Below are 16246 nucleotides of genomic sequence, written 5' to 3' on the forward strand. Positions count from 1 at the left end.
TTTTTGAAAGTCTACCAACCAAGCTATTGAGGCTATTTTTCTTTATACAGTATTATACACAACAGCTGTTGTATTGGTGGGTGGGGTGATTTTGGACTTATATAGGCTAACAGTGGAGTTATTATTTGCAATATATTTTATCACCAAAATTATGAAAAAGCATATTTTTCCAAGACAGCCGTTATAGTATGACCATGAAGAGACCGCTGATGGGGGGGTTGAGGTCTTTATACTGTGTATGAGAGTGAGTTAAGTTATTGATCAGCGCAATAAAAAAAAACACACCAAGAACGAGTAAGGAGAGCAGAGGACTTTGCTGTTAGAGTAGAGGTTGGTGGCTCTGAAAAGAGCCGTTATTGAGGTGAGAGGAGGCAGCACTCTAAGCTCTCTCTCCGCGGATGCGGCGGGCCAGCTGGATGTCTTTGGGCATGATGGTGACTCTCTTGGCGTGGATGGCGCACAGGTTGGTGTCCTCGAACAGACCCACCAGGTAAGCCTCGCTGGCCTCCTGCAGAGCCATGACGGCCGAGCTCTGGAAGCGCAGGTCGGTCTTGAAGTCCTGAGCGATCTCCCTGACCAGGCGCTGGAAGGGCAGCTTGCGGATCAGCAGCTCGGTGGATTTCTGGTAGCGACGGATCTCCCTGAGAGCCACGGTACCGGGCCTGTAGCGGTGAGGCTTCTTGACGCCGCCGGTGGCCGGGGCGCTCTTGCGGGCAGCCTTGGTGGCCAGCTGCTTCCTGGGGGCTTTGCCTCCGGTGGATTTACGAGCGGTCTGCTTGGTTCTTGCCATGGTAGACTACGAGTTGTTTCTCTGAGCAGGAGAAAAGTCAATGACTCGACCCACGGCGCCTCGGCTCTTAAAGCGTGGGACCGGCTGAGCCTCGGTGACGCCGCTCCGGGTCCCGGGTCCTGATTGGTGGTCCTGGGCTCCTGGAGCTCGGCACCGCCCAGAGGAGAGACCCTCCCCGCCTCCCTCGCCTGAGCGTCGGCTGCTCATTGGAGGACACAGCGGCCTCTCCTCTGATTGGTCCTTCACCGACCGTCCCGCGCTTTCCGCGCTCATTTAACCGAGGCTGTGTGTGTCTGCTCCTCACTTTCTCTGACTGTCTGTCATACAGAGCTACTGCAAAATGAGTGGACGTGGAAAAACCGGAGGCAAAGCCCGCGCTAAGGCCAAGACCCGCTCCTCCCGTGCCGGGCTCCAGTTCCCCGTGGGCCGTGTCCACAGGCTGCTGCGTAAAGGAAACTACGCTCAGCGTGTGGGAGCCGGCGCCCCCGTCTACCTGGCGGCTGTGCTCGAGTACCTGACCGCTGAGATCCTGGAGCTGGCTGGAAACGCTGCCCGCGACAACAAGAAGACCAGGATCATCCCCCGTCACCTGCAGCTGGCCGTCCGCAACGACGAGGAGCTCAACAAACTCCTGGGCGGAGTCACCATCGCTCAGGGCGGCGTGCTGCCCAACATCCAGGCGGTGCTGCTGCCCAAGAAGACCGAGAAGCCCGCCAAGAAGTAAACTGCTGCTGCTTCTGCTACAAAACACACAAAGGCTCTTTTAAGAGCCACACACTCACTCACAAAGAGCAGCTCCTGCACTCTCACAACACAATACATTCATTACTATTAAGATACTTTTATATTGAAATATTCAACACATCACAACTCAGTCATAATTTTGTCTTATCATTTTTTAATAAACAGTCTCTCACACTTTTTGATTAGGTTTCCTTCCTTATACGACTAGGCTACTCAAAAAGTTAGGATATAAATCACATTTCAGAATGTACCTAAAATGCACTATAACCTTTAGGCTACAGGTCAACTTCATTTAACCTTCTCTAAACTTTTAGAATGCATGTTCAATGTTTCAGTCCTTATAGAATAACATGCTGTTCTCTAACAAGGTGATTAACCACAAAAATCACAAGCACTGTTTGATTTAGTGCTTCAATTGTCATTGAACCACTAAATGTTCTGGTTCAATGATCATTTGTATACAGTCCTCTTCTCCCTCTCCTCTCCACCATGTTGACATCATGAGACCAAGACAACACTTTGGTCAAACTTATCAAGTTATTGAGACACTGAGATGTTTGTTGTGCTATAGCCACCACTGTTGTTAGCTTTTGTTTGAGATAAAGAAATTACCATTACATCCTTCTACTTAAAAGACTCTCATGATGGAATATCACTGTAGCATAAAGTCTTTATAGCGATATCCTTGTCAAATATCTGTAACTTTTTGTCAGTAGTGTATGTTGCAATAGTCATTTTTTTCCTTGTAGCAGCTTGTTGAACAAGGCATGTAAATGCTCTGGAGGATTCATGTTCTCTTTTTATTATGCTAAGTGCTTTGCATCAGACTGACAATGTTGTTCTGGGACAGGTGAGAATGGTTTTGATTGTTTGTATACAAATGCTGTGGAGGGATGTGTGCTGCTCCTTTTAGTATGATAAGCAGGTCGTCACATAAGACAGGCAGACACATCTATAACAATAGAAAGGAAAGTGACACGTCTCTGTGGACTGTCTGGATCAATGATATTCTACAACTCCTGAAAGCTGCAAAAGAAAAATGCTATTTATATTTCAGTGATTGAGCTTGAGAAGCTTCATAGAGTGACACAGCCACACACATTAGGACAAGACAGGGTCTTTTAGCCTTAAACACATCAGGCTGCAGAGAGAGAGAGCTGGAGCACTGGATGATGACAAACTGGTAGAGGAAACAGCTGCTGCAGACTGAGGGTGACAAACATCTGGAGGTCTCTCCATCGATTCTGTCTTTGTTCAATTTATGATAACAAGTACACACTATTAAGCATTAATAAATAGTGAATTGTTCATTTCTAATGCATGAATACTCATTAGTATGTAGTTTATGAATACAGTTAGTGCTTATCAATGAGTAAAACATTTGTAAGTAAACTAGACATACTAATGAGTATTTGTGTTATAAATGATGAATTGAATATTTTGTATGTCTTTGATGACTGTGCAGCACCCTTGGTAAACGTTTGTGTTGAAAATGTGCTATATAAATAAAAATGGATTGGATGAATTGAGTATGTAATGTTTAACTAATAACTACTCCACATTAATATGAAGTAGTTTTACTTTGCATCAATGCAGTAAAAATCCTATTGAAGTTTGAGTATTTTTCAGTAAGTTTTTGTCTTTTTCCAAATTGTCAATAATATCCATAAGAAAAGACATGGGTGACTGACTGACAGTATGTTGCGTCTACTGGCAGCGGCGGCTTAACGAGGGAATCACATTCAGCTGGATGTGACGTCACTCCCTGAATGGGGGGTGTCTCCCCCTTAATTAAAGCCGAGCTGTGGACGCGGCCAGGCGCGCTCCAGGAACCACACGACCCTTCTCTTCCTCTTCCCCCTTCTCCAAAGTTTTAATCTTTTCTAGATGTAGATCATCAATCAGGGGCGTCTCTAGGATTTTGACACATCCAGGGCTTAGCCCGGAAGAGTGACACATGCAATATATGCGCGCGCAGAGCGCGCGCCGAAATTTTTTAGGCATAGAGACATTCTCCATCATTGGTGAAAAAGGTGAAAACGATGCAATCCACAGATCATCAAATGAATGACCCATTTTGAATTTAGTTCTATGTACTGACATTAGCTAGCTACGTAACAACACATTGTGTTTCCATTTAACACATTAGCAGCTACAGTAAAAGAGGCAGGCTGTGCGGGATCCCTGTCTGCTAACTAGCTGCTATCATGCATGAAAAAGAAAATAAACAAGATGGTTCGATGTTATAGCACATTAACTTCAGCAACTTTCCCCTCTAGAAGAAGCCCAAACTTAGTTATTTCTAGGTACACAATTCTCACACCCTACAATTGCATTTACAGATGCCAATAATTACAGATTGCTTTTTTCTCATGTAATATCAACCAGAGCAATATCAACTAGCTGCTAGCTAGCTAACGTTAGCTACTACCCTCTTGTAGTTCCAGCTGCAACACTCTTTTCGAAATTATACATTTTTACATAATTTCTATTCCCATTACCTTTTTGATTGCTGACCACCTTTGGGGGAAAACATGGAGATCTTTTTTGTGGCATCTTGATACACTTTAGCTGCTACTAGCTACCAAAAGACAGCTGCAGCTTGCTGTTGTCAAACCTGCCTGCTGTCAGGTATTTGTTGTCAAGTTAAATGCGCTGCTGTTTTGGGTGAATGACGTCAAGTGCGACCTGGAGGTGTTAACCACTTGTGTGCCAAAGCCAAAGTAGTGGCTTTTTAAAAATATAATTAATTGTTACTCAAACCTGTCCAAAAACACTGTTTTATCGAAGCATCAACATAAGATAACCGTAGTTTGAGGATGTGATCTTAAAGGGGACCTATTATGCTCCTTTTTGCACAAACTAAAATAGTTCCTGGGTGTCTAAAAGACATGTCTGTGACGTGCTTCGGTCAAAATACCCCAAAGATCAAACATCACAGCATTCTCAAAAACAGGGCTGTGCAAAACGGTCTGTTTCAGTGGCCCCTCCCTTTAAATGCAAATTAACCACTCCCTCAGCATTGTGTTACCATGACGATGTCTACTACTAGTACCTATACTGATTTGGCCAAAATGTAGTATGCAAATAAAGGCTAAATCTGCAGTAGGCAAATTGCCAGATCTCCAGTAGCCTATGCATCTGACCAGTCTACATTGTGTAATGAAATGTGCCCATGACCGTCTCACCCTAACCAATGGTATAGAGTAGTCTTTGCCATGTAGGCTACTGTAACCAGTAGTCGAGTTGAGGGGGGATGGGGGGGGATGGCATCCCCCCTGAAATAAAAACGATCAAAATCATCCCCCCTGTAAAAATGCCATCCCCCCTCTCCATCCCCTTTTTACATTAAATGTTGGACATAACTATAATTATATTAAGGCTGTCGCCTGGTCTGGGCATTCCCCCCGAACATTTCTTACATAGCCCAGGTCCAGGATGTTTTCTCAGACGGAGTTAAACAGAAGCGCACATTAACTGAGAAGGTAGTTTTGTAATTTCCCGGTCACAGTGAATGCAACACAGGCACGACGCCACGACCAATCAGAGAGAAGTGTTGTAGAAGCGAGAATCCTCCTCCGTGTTTTATTGGTTAACAGCCAGGTAACCAAGGTGACAATCTGAACTCTAGCGATAGATAGCGTTCCGAGCGGTTCCGAATCACGGAAAAGGGGAGAAGTTTCTGCAGTTGTGGGAGTGCCCCCAGACCCCCCTACAGTGCTTTAGATAGATGTCAAATCAATTAAAGCCCAGCTGAGTTGGTACTAGTGGAGAAGCTCCATAATAATAATAAAATATATATATTTATATATAATTTATAATTTTATAATAATAAATTATATAATATAGTTTACATGAATTACACTGCCCCCCCCCCCCCCCTTTTTTTAATAAGGTGAAAAAAATTGACCATCCCCCCTGAATTTTTTTTACAACTCGACTACTGACTGTAACCATGTAACATGTAATATAAAAATGCAAAAATAAATATATAAAATAAATTAAAAATATATGCAGACTGGTCAGTTCATTGTAAAACAGTTATTTATTGATGTAAATGTGGTGATTTGTGCACATAGACTACAGAGCTCCGCAGCACTGCACCTCCTCTCCTCCTTCTCACAGCTTCACTTTTCATTCAAACTAATTCAACTGCCACAAGATTTCATCAATGAGACCAACATTCTGCTAAATAGACTAACCACACGGCGGTAAACGTCTAAAAAACCTGCGGGTATGTTTATTAGCGAGGGTTTTCTCTACCGCGATGAGCACGGACGCCTGCCCGGCCAAGGAGGCCTGCAGACGGGCTCTGCCTGTGTGAGGAGCCGCTGCAGCTGCGGAGCTCCGGTGCTCCGTCGGTCCAGCGTTACGTCGGTCCGGCGAACAACGTCGCCCCGGCGGTACGTCGCTCCTCACACAGGTACAGCTTCACTTACATGAAACGTCGGCGTAAACTCCTAAATAAAACTCAATAAAGTGGCGCGACAGCGCTACAACATGCAGGGAAGAAGCAGGAAGTGCTCTGCTCCGCTCTCCGCTGTGACCATGGATGTATAAGCCGTTTCGCAAATACCGCCATCTTGGACATCCCGCAATGCATTGTGGGTATGCACCGATGCACTCTGGGATTGAAAGCGTCCAAACAACACCGCAGCCCCGTGCTCCGCGGCCCTGACAGACGGGCCACGGCCGCAATGGACACAGAAGTTAACTTTAGTAATATGACGGTTAGTCATAAATGTAAACGGAATAAAAATAAAACTAGTGAAACTACTAAATCAACTTGGAGCACGAGCGTTTATAAGAACCAGGCGCATATTTGCAACAGGCTACTTATTTTTGCAATGACCAGCACCCATTATGCACAGAACAAGGAGGTCACTGCAGGAACACTGGAATAAAACTACTTTAACCCCCGACATATCTTTATTGACATCAGACAATAAATACGACAGCTTGTCTGTGTTACCACGACACAAGGAGCTGATCAGAGCTTCTATTAGTCCAGCACAACCTGTCAGCTCCCGTGTTTGTGTGTCTCTGTGTCTGTGTGCACCTGCACGCGAGAGAGCGAGCGGGAGGAGCCGCTGACTGACAGGTGAGGACACTGTAACACAATAATATACTATTAAGGGATGTGAACATGTACTAAAATATGTACACGTGTAAACTGTGCAATGCTTTCCGTTTTAAACGTGTACACTGTACGTTGCCCCCCCCCCCCCAACACATGACAGCTGTAGTTCGTAATCACGGCCGTAGCCGCTGTAATATGACGAACCCGTGTACATATTTTAGTTCACATCCCTTGTATATGACCAAATACTATAGTAATAGGCTATGTGTTACAGCGTCCTCACCTGTCAACAGCGGCTCCTCCTGCTCGCGACACAGACACACAGAGACGTGAGTTGTGAGCTCTGATCTAGGAGTGTCAACATCTACACGTGTAAACAGGTACACGGATAACAAATCATAACCGTTTAGAAAAATCAATAGTCGTTTACACGTCTTTTCCCCCCCTCCTCCTCGATCATTTCTCACCAATATATATTTTTAGGGGTGATAATGTTGCCTGAACTGCGTGTCAATTCCCCCCTCTATCTGCGCGTAGCCTACCGGTCTCTTTCCAGCTGTCCCTTCAGAATAAAGGCCGAGGGGGGAAAAAAACAACAACAACACCGACTCCTTCGGCCTGTACTGCGAAGGAGACTCGGCTTTGTGTTCATATTCCATCTTAACAAAACCTCAAGCCCCGGTCCGAGTTAACACGGTACGAAGCTGGTTATCAACTTGCTCCTGATGATCAGCTCAACAGGTGAGCAGCGTCTTCCCTCAGCTGAACATGCAGGCAGAGACGCTCAGAGAGAAAGTAAACAGCAGCGGATCAGCTGATCTCTCCCTCCGTACAAACGCAGACAGAGGCGGCCGCCTCAATATTTATAATTCAGAAAAAACCCTGGTAGTAAATGTTTTCGAGCCGAACCTGTCCGGTCGTGCCCGGTCCGATGACTGAGCCAAGGGAAGAGCCGGTAGCCTGTGGCCGTACATTTATTCAGAAAAGGTGTGTAGGCTATTGGTGCAGATTAAACTTGTAAATGAATGCTGCTCTCGATCCGACCCTTCCTTCTATTCTGACTCTTTTGAACAGTAACAACAACAGAGATTATATTATAGATTTTCTGTGCTGAGCATAAGAATTGTTTGAAATTAATAATAAATAAAAAGCCTTTGTTAGACACAAAAAAAATTGTAAACGTTGACACCCCTACTCTGATCAGCTCCTGTGTCTGGTAACACAGACAAGCTGTCGTATTTATTGTCTGATGTCAATAAAGATATGTCGGGGGTTAAAGTAGTTTTATTCCAGTGTTCCTGCAGTGACCTCCTTGTTCTGTGCATAATGGGTGCTGGTCATTGCAAAAATAAGTAGCCTGTTGCAAATATGCGCCTGGTTCTTATAAACGCTCGTGCTCCAAGTTGATTTAGTAGTTTCACTAGTTTTATTTTGATTCCGTTTACATTTATGACTAACCGTCATATTACTAAAGTTAACTTCTGTGTCCATTGCGGCCGTGGCCCGTCTGTCAGAGCCGCGGAGCACGGTGCTGCGGTGTTGTTTGGACGCTTTCAATCCCAGAGTGCATCGGTGCATACCCACAATGCATTGCGGGATGTCAAAAATGGCGGTATTTGCGTAACGGGTTATTATATTAACTGGATACCGGACCGGAAAATGGCCGCCGTTCATTTCAATGGAAGTTGCTCGCCTGGCGCATACGCCGAAAAAGTTTCTGACTTCCGGGTTTACTTCCGCGTTATGCGGCCCATAGAGCATGCGCAGTTGAGTCACCCCCCATAATGCTCTGCGGCCTCCCATCATGCCCTGGGGCAATGAGAACGAGCAACCGCCGTTCTAGTTTTGGCGCTGCGCGTTCATGTATGTGTTACTTGTGGATTTAAGGAATGAGTATTAAGACTTTTACAGGACTCACACGGACTTTAAAACAAAGATAATGATTTAAAAAGTAAGACGGCTGATCGTAGGTTTACTACGGTCGTTTATATGATCGTTAAATCGTTTTGACAGTTAATTAATATACGATGTTACACTGAAAACGAGTTAGTCCGAACCTGTAAGCTTAAATCACAATGGAAAATAAATCATAATTAACTGTATTTTTGTTAAACATGACAGAGATGACCACAGAACACCTCAAATAATGTAATGAGGCTTTACTCTTACCTTTTTTATATTGAATAGTATATTCAGTTGTATCTACAGGATGTTGGTGGAGGTATTATAAACGTTTTGTTTTTATCAACCACAGCTGTGATTAAAGAAAATTAGAACTCTTTGGCAAAAACATCTTCCTTTTAATAATTGTCTGTACTGGCTGTGTTCATAGTTTCATCATCATCATTAAGCCTTCAGGTGGATGAGACTCTTTGTAATTCAACAGTTTAACTTACAATTTAGCTATACAATATTTCCACAACACGCAGAATATCAGTGTCCACTAAATACAGCACAGAACCAGACATTTTTAATCAAACACGATGCCTCAGACACAGTTGCAGATGTTGGATTTGGTAGAAGAAGAAAAAAGTCACAAGCATGTTTGTTTTTTTCCGAACAATTTAATAATATGATTATGAGTTTAAGTGATCATTTAGCATACTGACACTGAACAAACACACACTGACGACGGTGAGGAGGATGAGGAGGATGAGGAGGACGTCCATGGTTCTTCCTCCGGCCCCGGTGAAGACGGGGAGCAGCTGAACCGTCAGGACACACACACCACACACACCGACCATGGAGGAGAAGTCTCGGTTCCTACATTTTACCACCGTGGCATTATTAAGCCGTAAAATAAATTAACGTGAACGGAGCAACAGGTGTTGAACATCAGCCGCGATGAGACACTGTTGACACACACAAACACATACAGCATAAATGACTTATCAAGCTAAAATTACTGAAAAATATGGGTTTTACAGGGAAAGTAATGTAAAACAGTCCGGTTTCACGTCAGTAAAAGCAGTCACTACGAGGCGATCTCATCAATTAAAACGTTACATAAGAATACGAGTTGACAAGAGACTAATAACAGACATTAAATATCATAAAGTTAAATTAACTCGATGTGACCAAACAAAAACTCACCTTTGAGCCGTGTTTTCCACTTTTCTGAGTGATTTTAGCACCGGACAGCGTCTCATTAGTTTCAGGCATCCTCGGTCCCGAGACACACACGACCGCGCACTGCTGGTGCACGGACACAGCCGTGACGTCACGGCCAGAAATGAGACTTTTCTGTGGCTTTTCTGGCCGTTAGAAAACATTTTGACGGATAAAAAGTCCATGACTTAAAAATATAGAATACAAAGATTAGTAATTAACGGAGGTTACAGCTGGAGGTGTCCTGTGAACAGTTTTACAGGCTTCTCTTTTACTATTGCGGTCTATGGGAAAAATCCTTTCTGGGCCGCATGGGATTTTTTGTTGCAGTACCACGGGTGGCCACTGGGAAAAATCGGCGTGCCTGCTGAGAGGATTACAGGGGGGCTGGCTGTGACACGGGCACAACAGAGCAGCATGGGAGGAGGCAGGGCCGGCTGGAGCAGAGACCTCGGCATGACCATGTAGGGGAGTCCGGCACGCCGTGACGTCGACGCGAGCTCATGTAAAAAAAAACTCAGCGCAACCGAGTGTAACAGGTGTGCAGAGAAATCCCAATTATCTAGCAGGGTTTACCTCCAAATGCATTAACCTCAGGATATGACACTTCCACGGCCTCTAGAACCATTATCCAACATTTTATATATAAAAGTCTGAAAAGCTGGAAAAGCATAATAGGTCCCCTTTAAAAAAAAAAAAAAAAAAAAAAATGTTTTAGCCTAGGGACGCCACTGTCATCAATTAATGGGCAATTATAGGCCTTTAAGTCTCTTAAACAATGACTACAAAGTGTTTGCAAAGCTCCTTGCTCCTCGCCTGGAAAAAGTAGTTCCCTCTCTTGTAAACCTGGACCAGGTGGGATTTATAGCTGGCCGCCAGTCTGCTAACAACATGAGAAGACTGTTTCATGTAATGCACAGAGCAGGCTCACTTCAGCGTCCAGCGATGGCAATATCGCTGGACGCTGAGAAAGCCTTTGATAGAATAGAATGGCCATATTTATTTAATATTTTATCTAGATTTGGGTTTGGTCAGGTATGTATGAAATGGTTTAGAACACTTTACTCTGACCCAGTTTCCAGCTTTACTTAAAATAATTAAAGAAGATTTGAAAAGATGGTCAACTTTACCCTTGTCATTATGGGGCAGGGTAGACATATTAAAAATGAATGCTCTGCCGAGACTAGCCCATGTAATATCATCTATTCCCCTTCAATTCCCTCAATATTGGTTTAAAGATATACAATCTATATTCTCTACATTTTTATGGACGAATAAAAAACCTAGAATCAGTTATAAAAAGATGTCCATGCTGAAGAGTAAAGGAGGTCCAAGTGTTCTTGATATGTATTTATATTATCTTGCATACAATGCCAGATTTCCCATTGTATGGGGCTATAGCACTAAAACCTGTAAGCCAAATTGGGATTGGTTAGAGGAACAGATAATTAAAGATCATAATAAACATATATCCCTGCCATCATTATGGTACTGTCCTAAATGAAAATAAAATAAATATGGCTGGCATAGACAATCCAATAATTAGGTGCTCCATTGGCATAGTAAAGCTTGTACATAGAAGGCTAGGCATTGTGGGGAGTTCTCTTCCCTCCTGCCCACTATGGAGTAACCCTCTTATTTCAGCAGGCGGCCTCCCTTTAACCCTCAGATCCTGTTAAAAATCACTAACGTTGTCCTGATATGGTACAAAAAATGTACAATTTTTCAAACACACACCACGTCAAAGTAAAAATAGGTATTACAATATTTTTTTTTTGTTGCTTATAGTTGTCTTCTAATGAATGATGTGTAATTTCATCAATATTTTTTATAATTTAACCCTTTCATGGCCTGTTTTAGTGAGGGACCGCTAATATTCGTCATAAAAATGTTGAAAAACTGCAATAAAATAAATATTTAAAAAATAATTTTATTTACTCCAACTATTATGAGTCATATGTCATATGTCTGCCTTTGAACAGGGCCAACATTGATTTGTTTGCTTAAAGTTTGCTGGAGCTTTTTTTTCATTTTACCGTTTTACTGTTTTGTGACATGTCGGTTAAAAGGCATGATCACGTGACTTTCTGTGTAAAAAACATGACATCATAATACACACATGGCTAGAGGAGAGTTAAAAGACCATCATACTTTTTACTGGACCTCAATCGACCAAGGGAAAGTGGTATAATCTGATATTTTAGATCGGAGTTTTGAAAAAAGCGTCAAATCATCCAGCCCTCTCCCTCACGTATTTTACCCGGGCGGCGATGCACCATTCCTGGGGAGCGCTCTGGCAGGGCCCCCTCTCTGGTTCTCCGGGCCTGGAGCTTCTGGGACTGGTTCTGGTTTTACAGCTGCTGCTTGCAGATGATGATAATATTTCAACTCCAGTCAAGTCCCACTGCACCAGGACACCCACACGGACCCCCCCACACACGAATGCACGCGCATCATCGGGCACGCGCGTCCACGTATTCGATTATTGCAGCGCAAATTTTGGACTAAGAAAATGAGAAAAAAATGGATTAGCTGGGCAAATTTTGATAAAAAGTTAAATCTGGTGAAAATCAGAGACCAAATCACTTCCTGCATCATCAGGCGGATGTAATCCCTCAGCTCGATCCCCCCCAGCACGGACCAGCTGCAGCTGGGGGGGCGGTGAGTCCACCGGGGCAGCGCGAGTAGCTTCACCGCGGCAGCAGATATGGCGGGGCCGGCCGGAGAGAATGCCCCGGACTTCGGAGCCGCGTCCTCGCTGTAATATGAAGTGATATTTCAAAAATCACCCATAAACCTATACTTTGACTTCCCCTGATGTGAATTAAACCATGAAAATATAAAAAATATTTTTCTAGGACAACATAACCCCCAGGTGAAAACGTGTGGGTTTTTGCGATTTTCAATGGATCTCTATGGGGACATTTTTTGTCCATATCAGGAGAAGAGGTGCCAACGCGATAAACAGAGAACTATAAGGTGCAGACAGGAGATCTTTTAGGAGCACGGTGTACCTTGCAAAAGCCACCTCTCTGCAACCTACGAACATTCTAGCATGATCACAGCCAAAATGACAGCCAAATTAAAAATCAGATGGTACAAAAAATGTGCCAACAGGATCTGAGGGTATCTCTGCTATGAAAAATTGTGGATTGCACACATTAGGGCAAATTGTGAAGGATAACACCATGATACCTTTCTCTGAAATGCTATCGAAATTTAACATGAATAACTCAAGTTTCCTCTCCTATCTCCAGCTCAAGGCAAACTTGTGGGTGGAAAAGGTCTGGTCTCAGGCATTTATAAATTATTACTCCTATCCTCCTCTAACACCAACATTAGGGCTCAGTCAAGATGGGAGGAAGACTTAGGTATCTCACTTTCCCAGCAGGAATGGGACAGAATCTGGAATAGCTCTGTATCTTTTACCAAATGTGCACGTTTTAGGATTATCAACTTTAAAATCTTACATAGGGCCTATATCACGCCTTACAAGCTAAACAAAATGGATAACTCTGTATCACATCTATGCTGGCATGGGTGTGGGCAAGTAGGCACCCTGGGCCACTCCCTCCTGTTTTGTCCTGATGTCAAGGCCTTTTGGGATGCAGTCAGAGACACATTGTCCCAAATTTTAAATATTGAACTGAATCTTTTTCCAGCCACATGCCTGTTAGGTGTCCAACCGTCTGGCATGAACTCTTTAATTGCGCAAAAAATTGTCTCACTTGCTTGTCTTACAACTAAACGTACAATACTAATGAACTGGAAAGTTAGAAACCCCGACTGTTGAAATGTTGAAATGGTTGAATGAATTCTTAAACCTTGTAAGCATGGAAAAGGCTGCTTCCGCCTTGTTGGACCTTCACAGGAGGGAGGACGGCTTATGGGACATAATTAGAAACTTTATGACAGCACAGCACCTTGCCCTCACCCCACCATAATGTTGTCCCATTGATTCAAGACTGACTACGTATTTTGTACTGCACCCCCCGCCGCTGCAGGTTTCTTGGCCTTCTTGGGGGACTTGGCGGCTGCTGGCTTCTTAAGGTAAATTGAGCCACCCACAAAAAATGCATTTAAATTAAAAATAAGTAAGCTTAGCAAGAACTTTACATTCTATCCAATGGGGGGAATCACAATGTGTATTATAAATCACATTTTTTATTGTATATCTGTTTTTTTACGGAGTTATCAACCTTATCAGTTTCAAGTGAAATTTGTTTGCCAGGCCACTTTTCACACACTTCTCCTCAGCAGGCTGGATATAAAGCATTGTCCCACCCACAACAGCAACCAGAGACCACTCAAATCAATTGTTTTTTGTCAAGTACAGTGGTAGCAACAATTTGAAATAATTTACAGCCATTGCCTGTTAAAACTTAAAAAGCTGGAGGCTCAAACCTTAAATGGCTCATTTTACCTGATGGCCCAATTTACCTGATGTCACCCTAGATCAATTGATACAATTTAACATAATTTGGTAGTGTCGCTGTCATCTCCATTGTTAAATGCTTGTTTGAACACATTTGGATAGTGTTTAAAATCTAAATACATTTTCCTGTGTTACGGATAAGTGTTTAATAATGTGTTCAGATCCTAAACATTTGGTTTTACGGTGTTGGAGGTTGTTGGTGCCACGAGGGTGGTTGACAAAGCTGGAAGGTTGGCAGTAGTAAAGTAAAGTTGTGGGACACGGAGCTTCTTCTTGTACAAATCCAGATGTTTAATGAAATCTTGCGTACAAGTGTTACACTGCAGTACAGACAGTGATAATGTAGCTGTAGCCGACAACCCAGTCCTCAACTGTGAGTGGTACTTGAACACAAGAACATCAAGCTGAATCAAGTATGACGTTTCACAGCATGTCATGCATCTGTCCAGTTGGGGCAAGGTTTGTCCTTGCTGGATTGTTATGTGCACCTTAAAGGAATAGTTCACCAAAAAAATGAAATTCAGTCATTATTGACTCACCCTCATGCTGATGAATACTCCAGAGTAGTTTTTTTTATTCCTCAAAGTGCATCTGGAGACCCGGGAGTGGGGTTTGTAGTCCAACCAAATCCTTATAGGAGAATCAATTGTGCCAAACACAAAAAGTCCATAAAACTACACAAAAACCTTGTAATCTTCCTCCTTATTGCACATTCACTGCAATAAGGACATTTTACAGCCTAAACATTCCTGTATTGCACTCTGACGTTCACGCACTGAACTGTTTAGTCTGTAAAAATTTCCTAAATGACGTAATTTTGAGTAAACTCTGGACTATATGCCTTCAGGACACTTGAATTGCAGCGGACGAGCTGTAAGGAGGAATATTAAGGTTTTTTGTAGTTTTATTAACTTTTTGTGTCAGGCACTAAGGATTTCATGAGCACTTTATTTATTTTTTGTTTATTTTATTTTACTTTTAAAAAATATATATATTCATTTAAGGTTTTTACATATTACAAAGAATCATTGCAAAAAAAAAAAAAAAAACAGTTCACAAAAACCACAAAGAAGCATAGAATTTTTTACACAATAATTTATAGGTTTAAAATGTCCCAGGGTAGAGTGCTATGTTTGTCCAAGGTTTTTCTTCTGCGGAGTTCAGTGATGATGTTGTTGAATAGGCCTACTGTATTGCCGTCTATGTAGATCCGTTTTAAGGTGAGTGAGCATCTAGTTGTCCATAGTTTGAGTTATTATTGCGATGTTGAGTTGAAAACGTTTTTTTTGTTTCGGGTGTGTATATTTTCCTGGATGAGTCCATAAGTGACAGAATTGAAGTTTATGGCAAATGAAAGTCCCAAAGGTTTAATAGAGTTCCATACGTGTTGAGATCTGTGACATTCCAGTAGGAGGTGGGTCTGGGTTTCATCGCTGAAACAGTTGGGCATTGGGCATCTTTTTGTAGTAACATAGCAACTCCACAATGGCTCTGACTGGGAGTCTGTTGAGAGAAATTAGCCAGCGGACATCTCTGAGGCTTTCTGAAAGAATTTTATTGTTTATGATTTTCATTATCTTATTTTATTTTAACCCCCCCCCCCCCCCCCTCTCTCTCTCTCCCTCCCTCCTGCCTTGGTCCACTCACGTCCTCCTCCCTCCAGAGTCCTGCTCCTCCCTCTTGCCGCTCACCAAGCTCCACCCACAGTGGGTAGAAAAGGACAGACGCGCTGAGCCTGCAGCATTGAGTAGACATCTACTGAACTGACAAGATGAGTGGTCGAGGAAAAGGAGGAAAGGGACTCGGTAAAGGAGGCGCCAAGCGTCACCGTAAAGTTCTCCGTGATAACATCCAGGGCATCACCAAGCCCGCCATCCGCCGTCTGGCTCGCCGCGGCGGAGTCAAGCGTATCTCCGGTCTGATCTACGAGGAGACCCGCGGTGTGTTGAAGGTCTTCCTGGAGAACGTCATCCGCGACGCCGTCACCTACACCGAGCACGCCAAGAGGAAGACGGTCACCGCCATGGACGTGGTGTACGCTCTCAAGAGGCAGGGCCGCACTCTGTACGGCTTCGGAGGTTAAAGTCTT

General features: G+C 43.4%; 3 protein-coding genes across 3 annotated transcripts; 2 read left to right on the top strand and 1 right to left on the bottom strand.

Annotated features, from left to right (window-relative positions):
• Positions 1-340: 340 nt before the first annotated feature.
• LOC146977643 (histone H3) lies at positions 341-817 on the bottom strand. Its single transcript, XM_085792453.1, has one exon. The coding sequence runs from the start codon at positions 788-790 to the stop codon at positions 380-382; it is 411 nt and encodes a 136-aa protein (XP_085648579.1). The 5' UTR covers positions 791-817; the 3' UTR covers positions 341-379.
• Positions 818-1125: 308 nt separating this feature from the next.
• Positions 1126-1563, top strand: LOC146977644 (histone H2A-like). The gene has a single exon (XM_085793997.1). The coding sequence runs from the start codon at positions 1131-1133 to the stop codon at positions 1512-1514; it is 384 nt and encodes a 127-aa protein (XP_085650123.1). The 5' UTR covers positions 1126-1130; the 3' UTR covers positions 1515-1563.
• A 14323-nt stretch (positions 1564-15886) lies between these two features.
• On the top strand, positions 15887-16246 carry LOC146977645 (histone H4). The gene has a single exon (XM_085794006.1). The coding sequence runs from the start codon at positions 15929-15931 to the stop codon at positions 16238-16240; it is 312 nt and encodes a 103-aa protein (XP_085650132.1). The 5' UTR covers positions 15887-15928; the 3' UTR covers positions 16241-16246.

The sequence above is a fragment of the Trachurus japonicus genome, chromosome 12, assembly GCF_045865225.1.
Source record: "Trachurus japonicus isolate A0001 chromosome 12, Traja_1.0".
Classification (NCBI taxonomy): domain Eukaryota; kingdom Metazoa; phylum Chordata; class Actinopteri; order Carangiformes; family Carangidae; genus Trachurus; species Trachurus japonicus.

What these genes read in the sequence shown, in the direction of transcription:
- LOC146977644 (XM_085793997.1), top strand. Translation starts at nt 1,131, where the DNA reads ATGAGTGGACGTGGAAAAACCGGAGGCAAAGCCCGCGCTAAGGCCAAG.
- LOC146977645 (XM_085794006.1), top strand. Translation starts at nt 15,929, where the DNA reads ATGAGTGGTCGAGGAAAAGGAGGAAAGGGACTCGGTAAAGGAGGCGCC.
- LOC146977643 (XM_085792453.1), bottom strand. Translation starts at nt 790, where the DNA reads ATGGCAAGAACCAAGCAGACCGCTCGTAAATCCACCGGAGGCAAAGCC.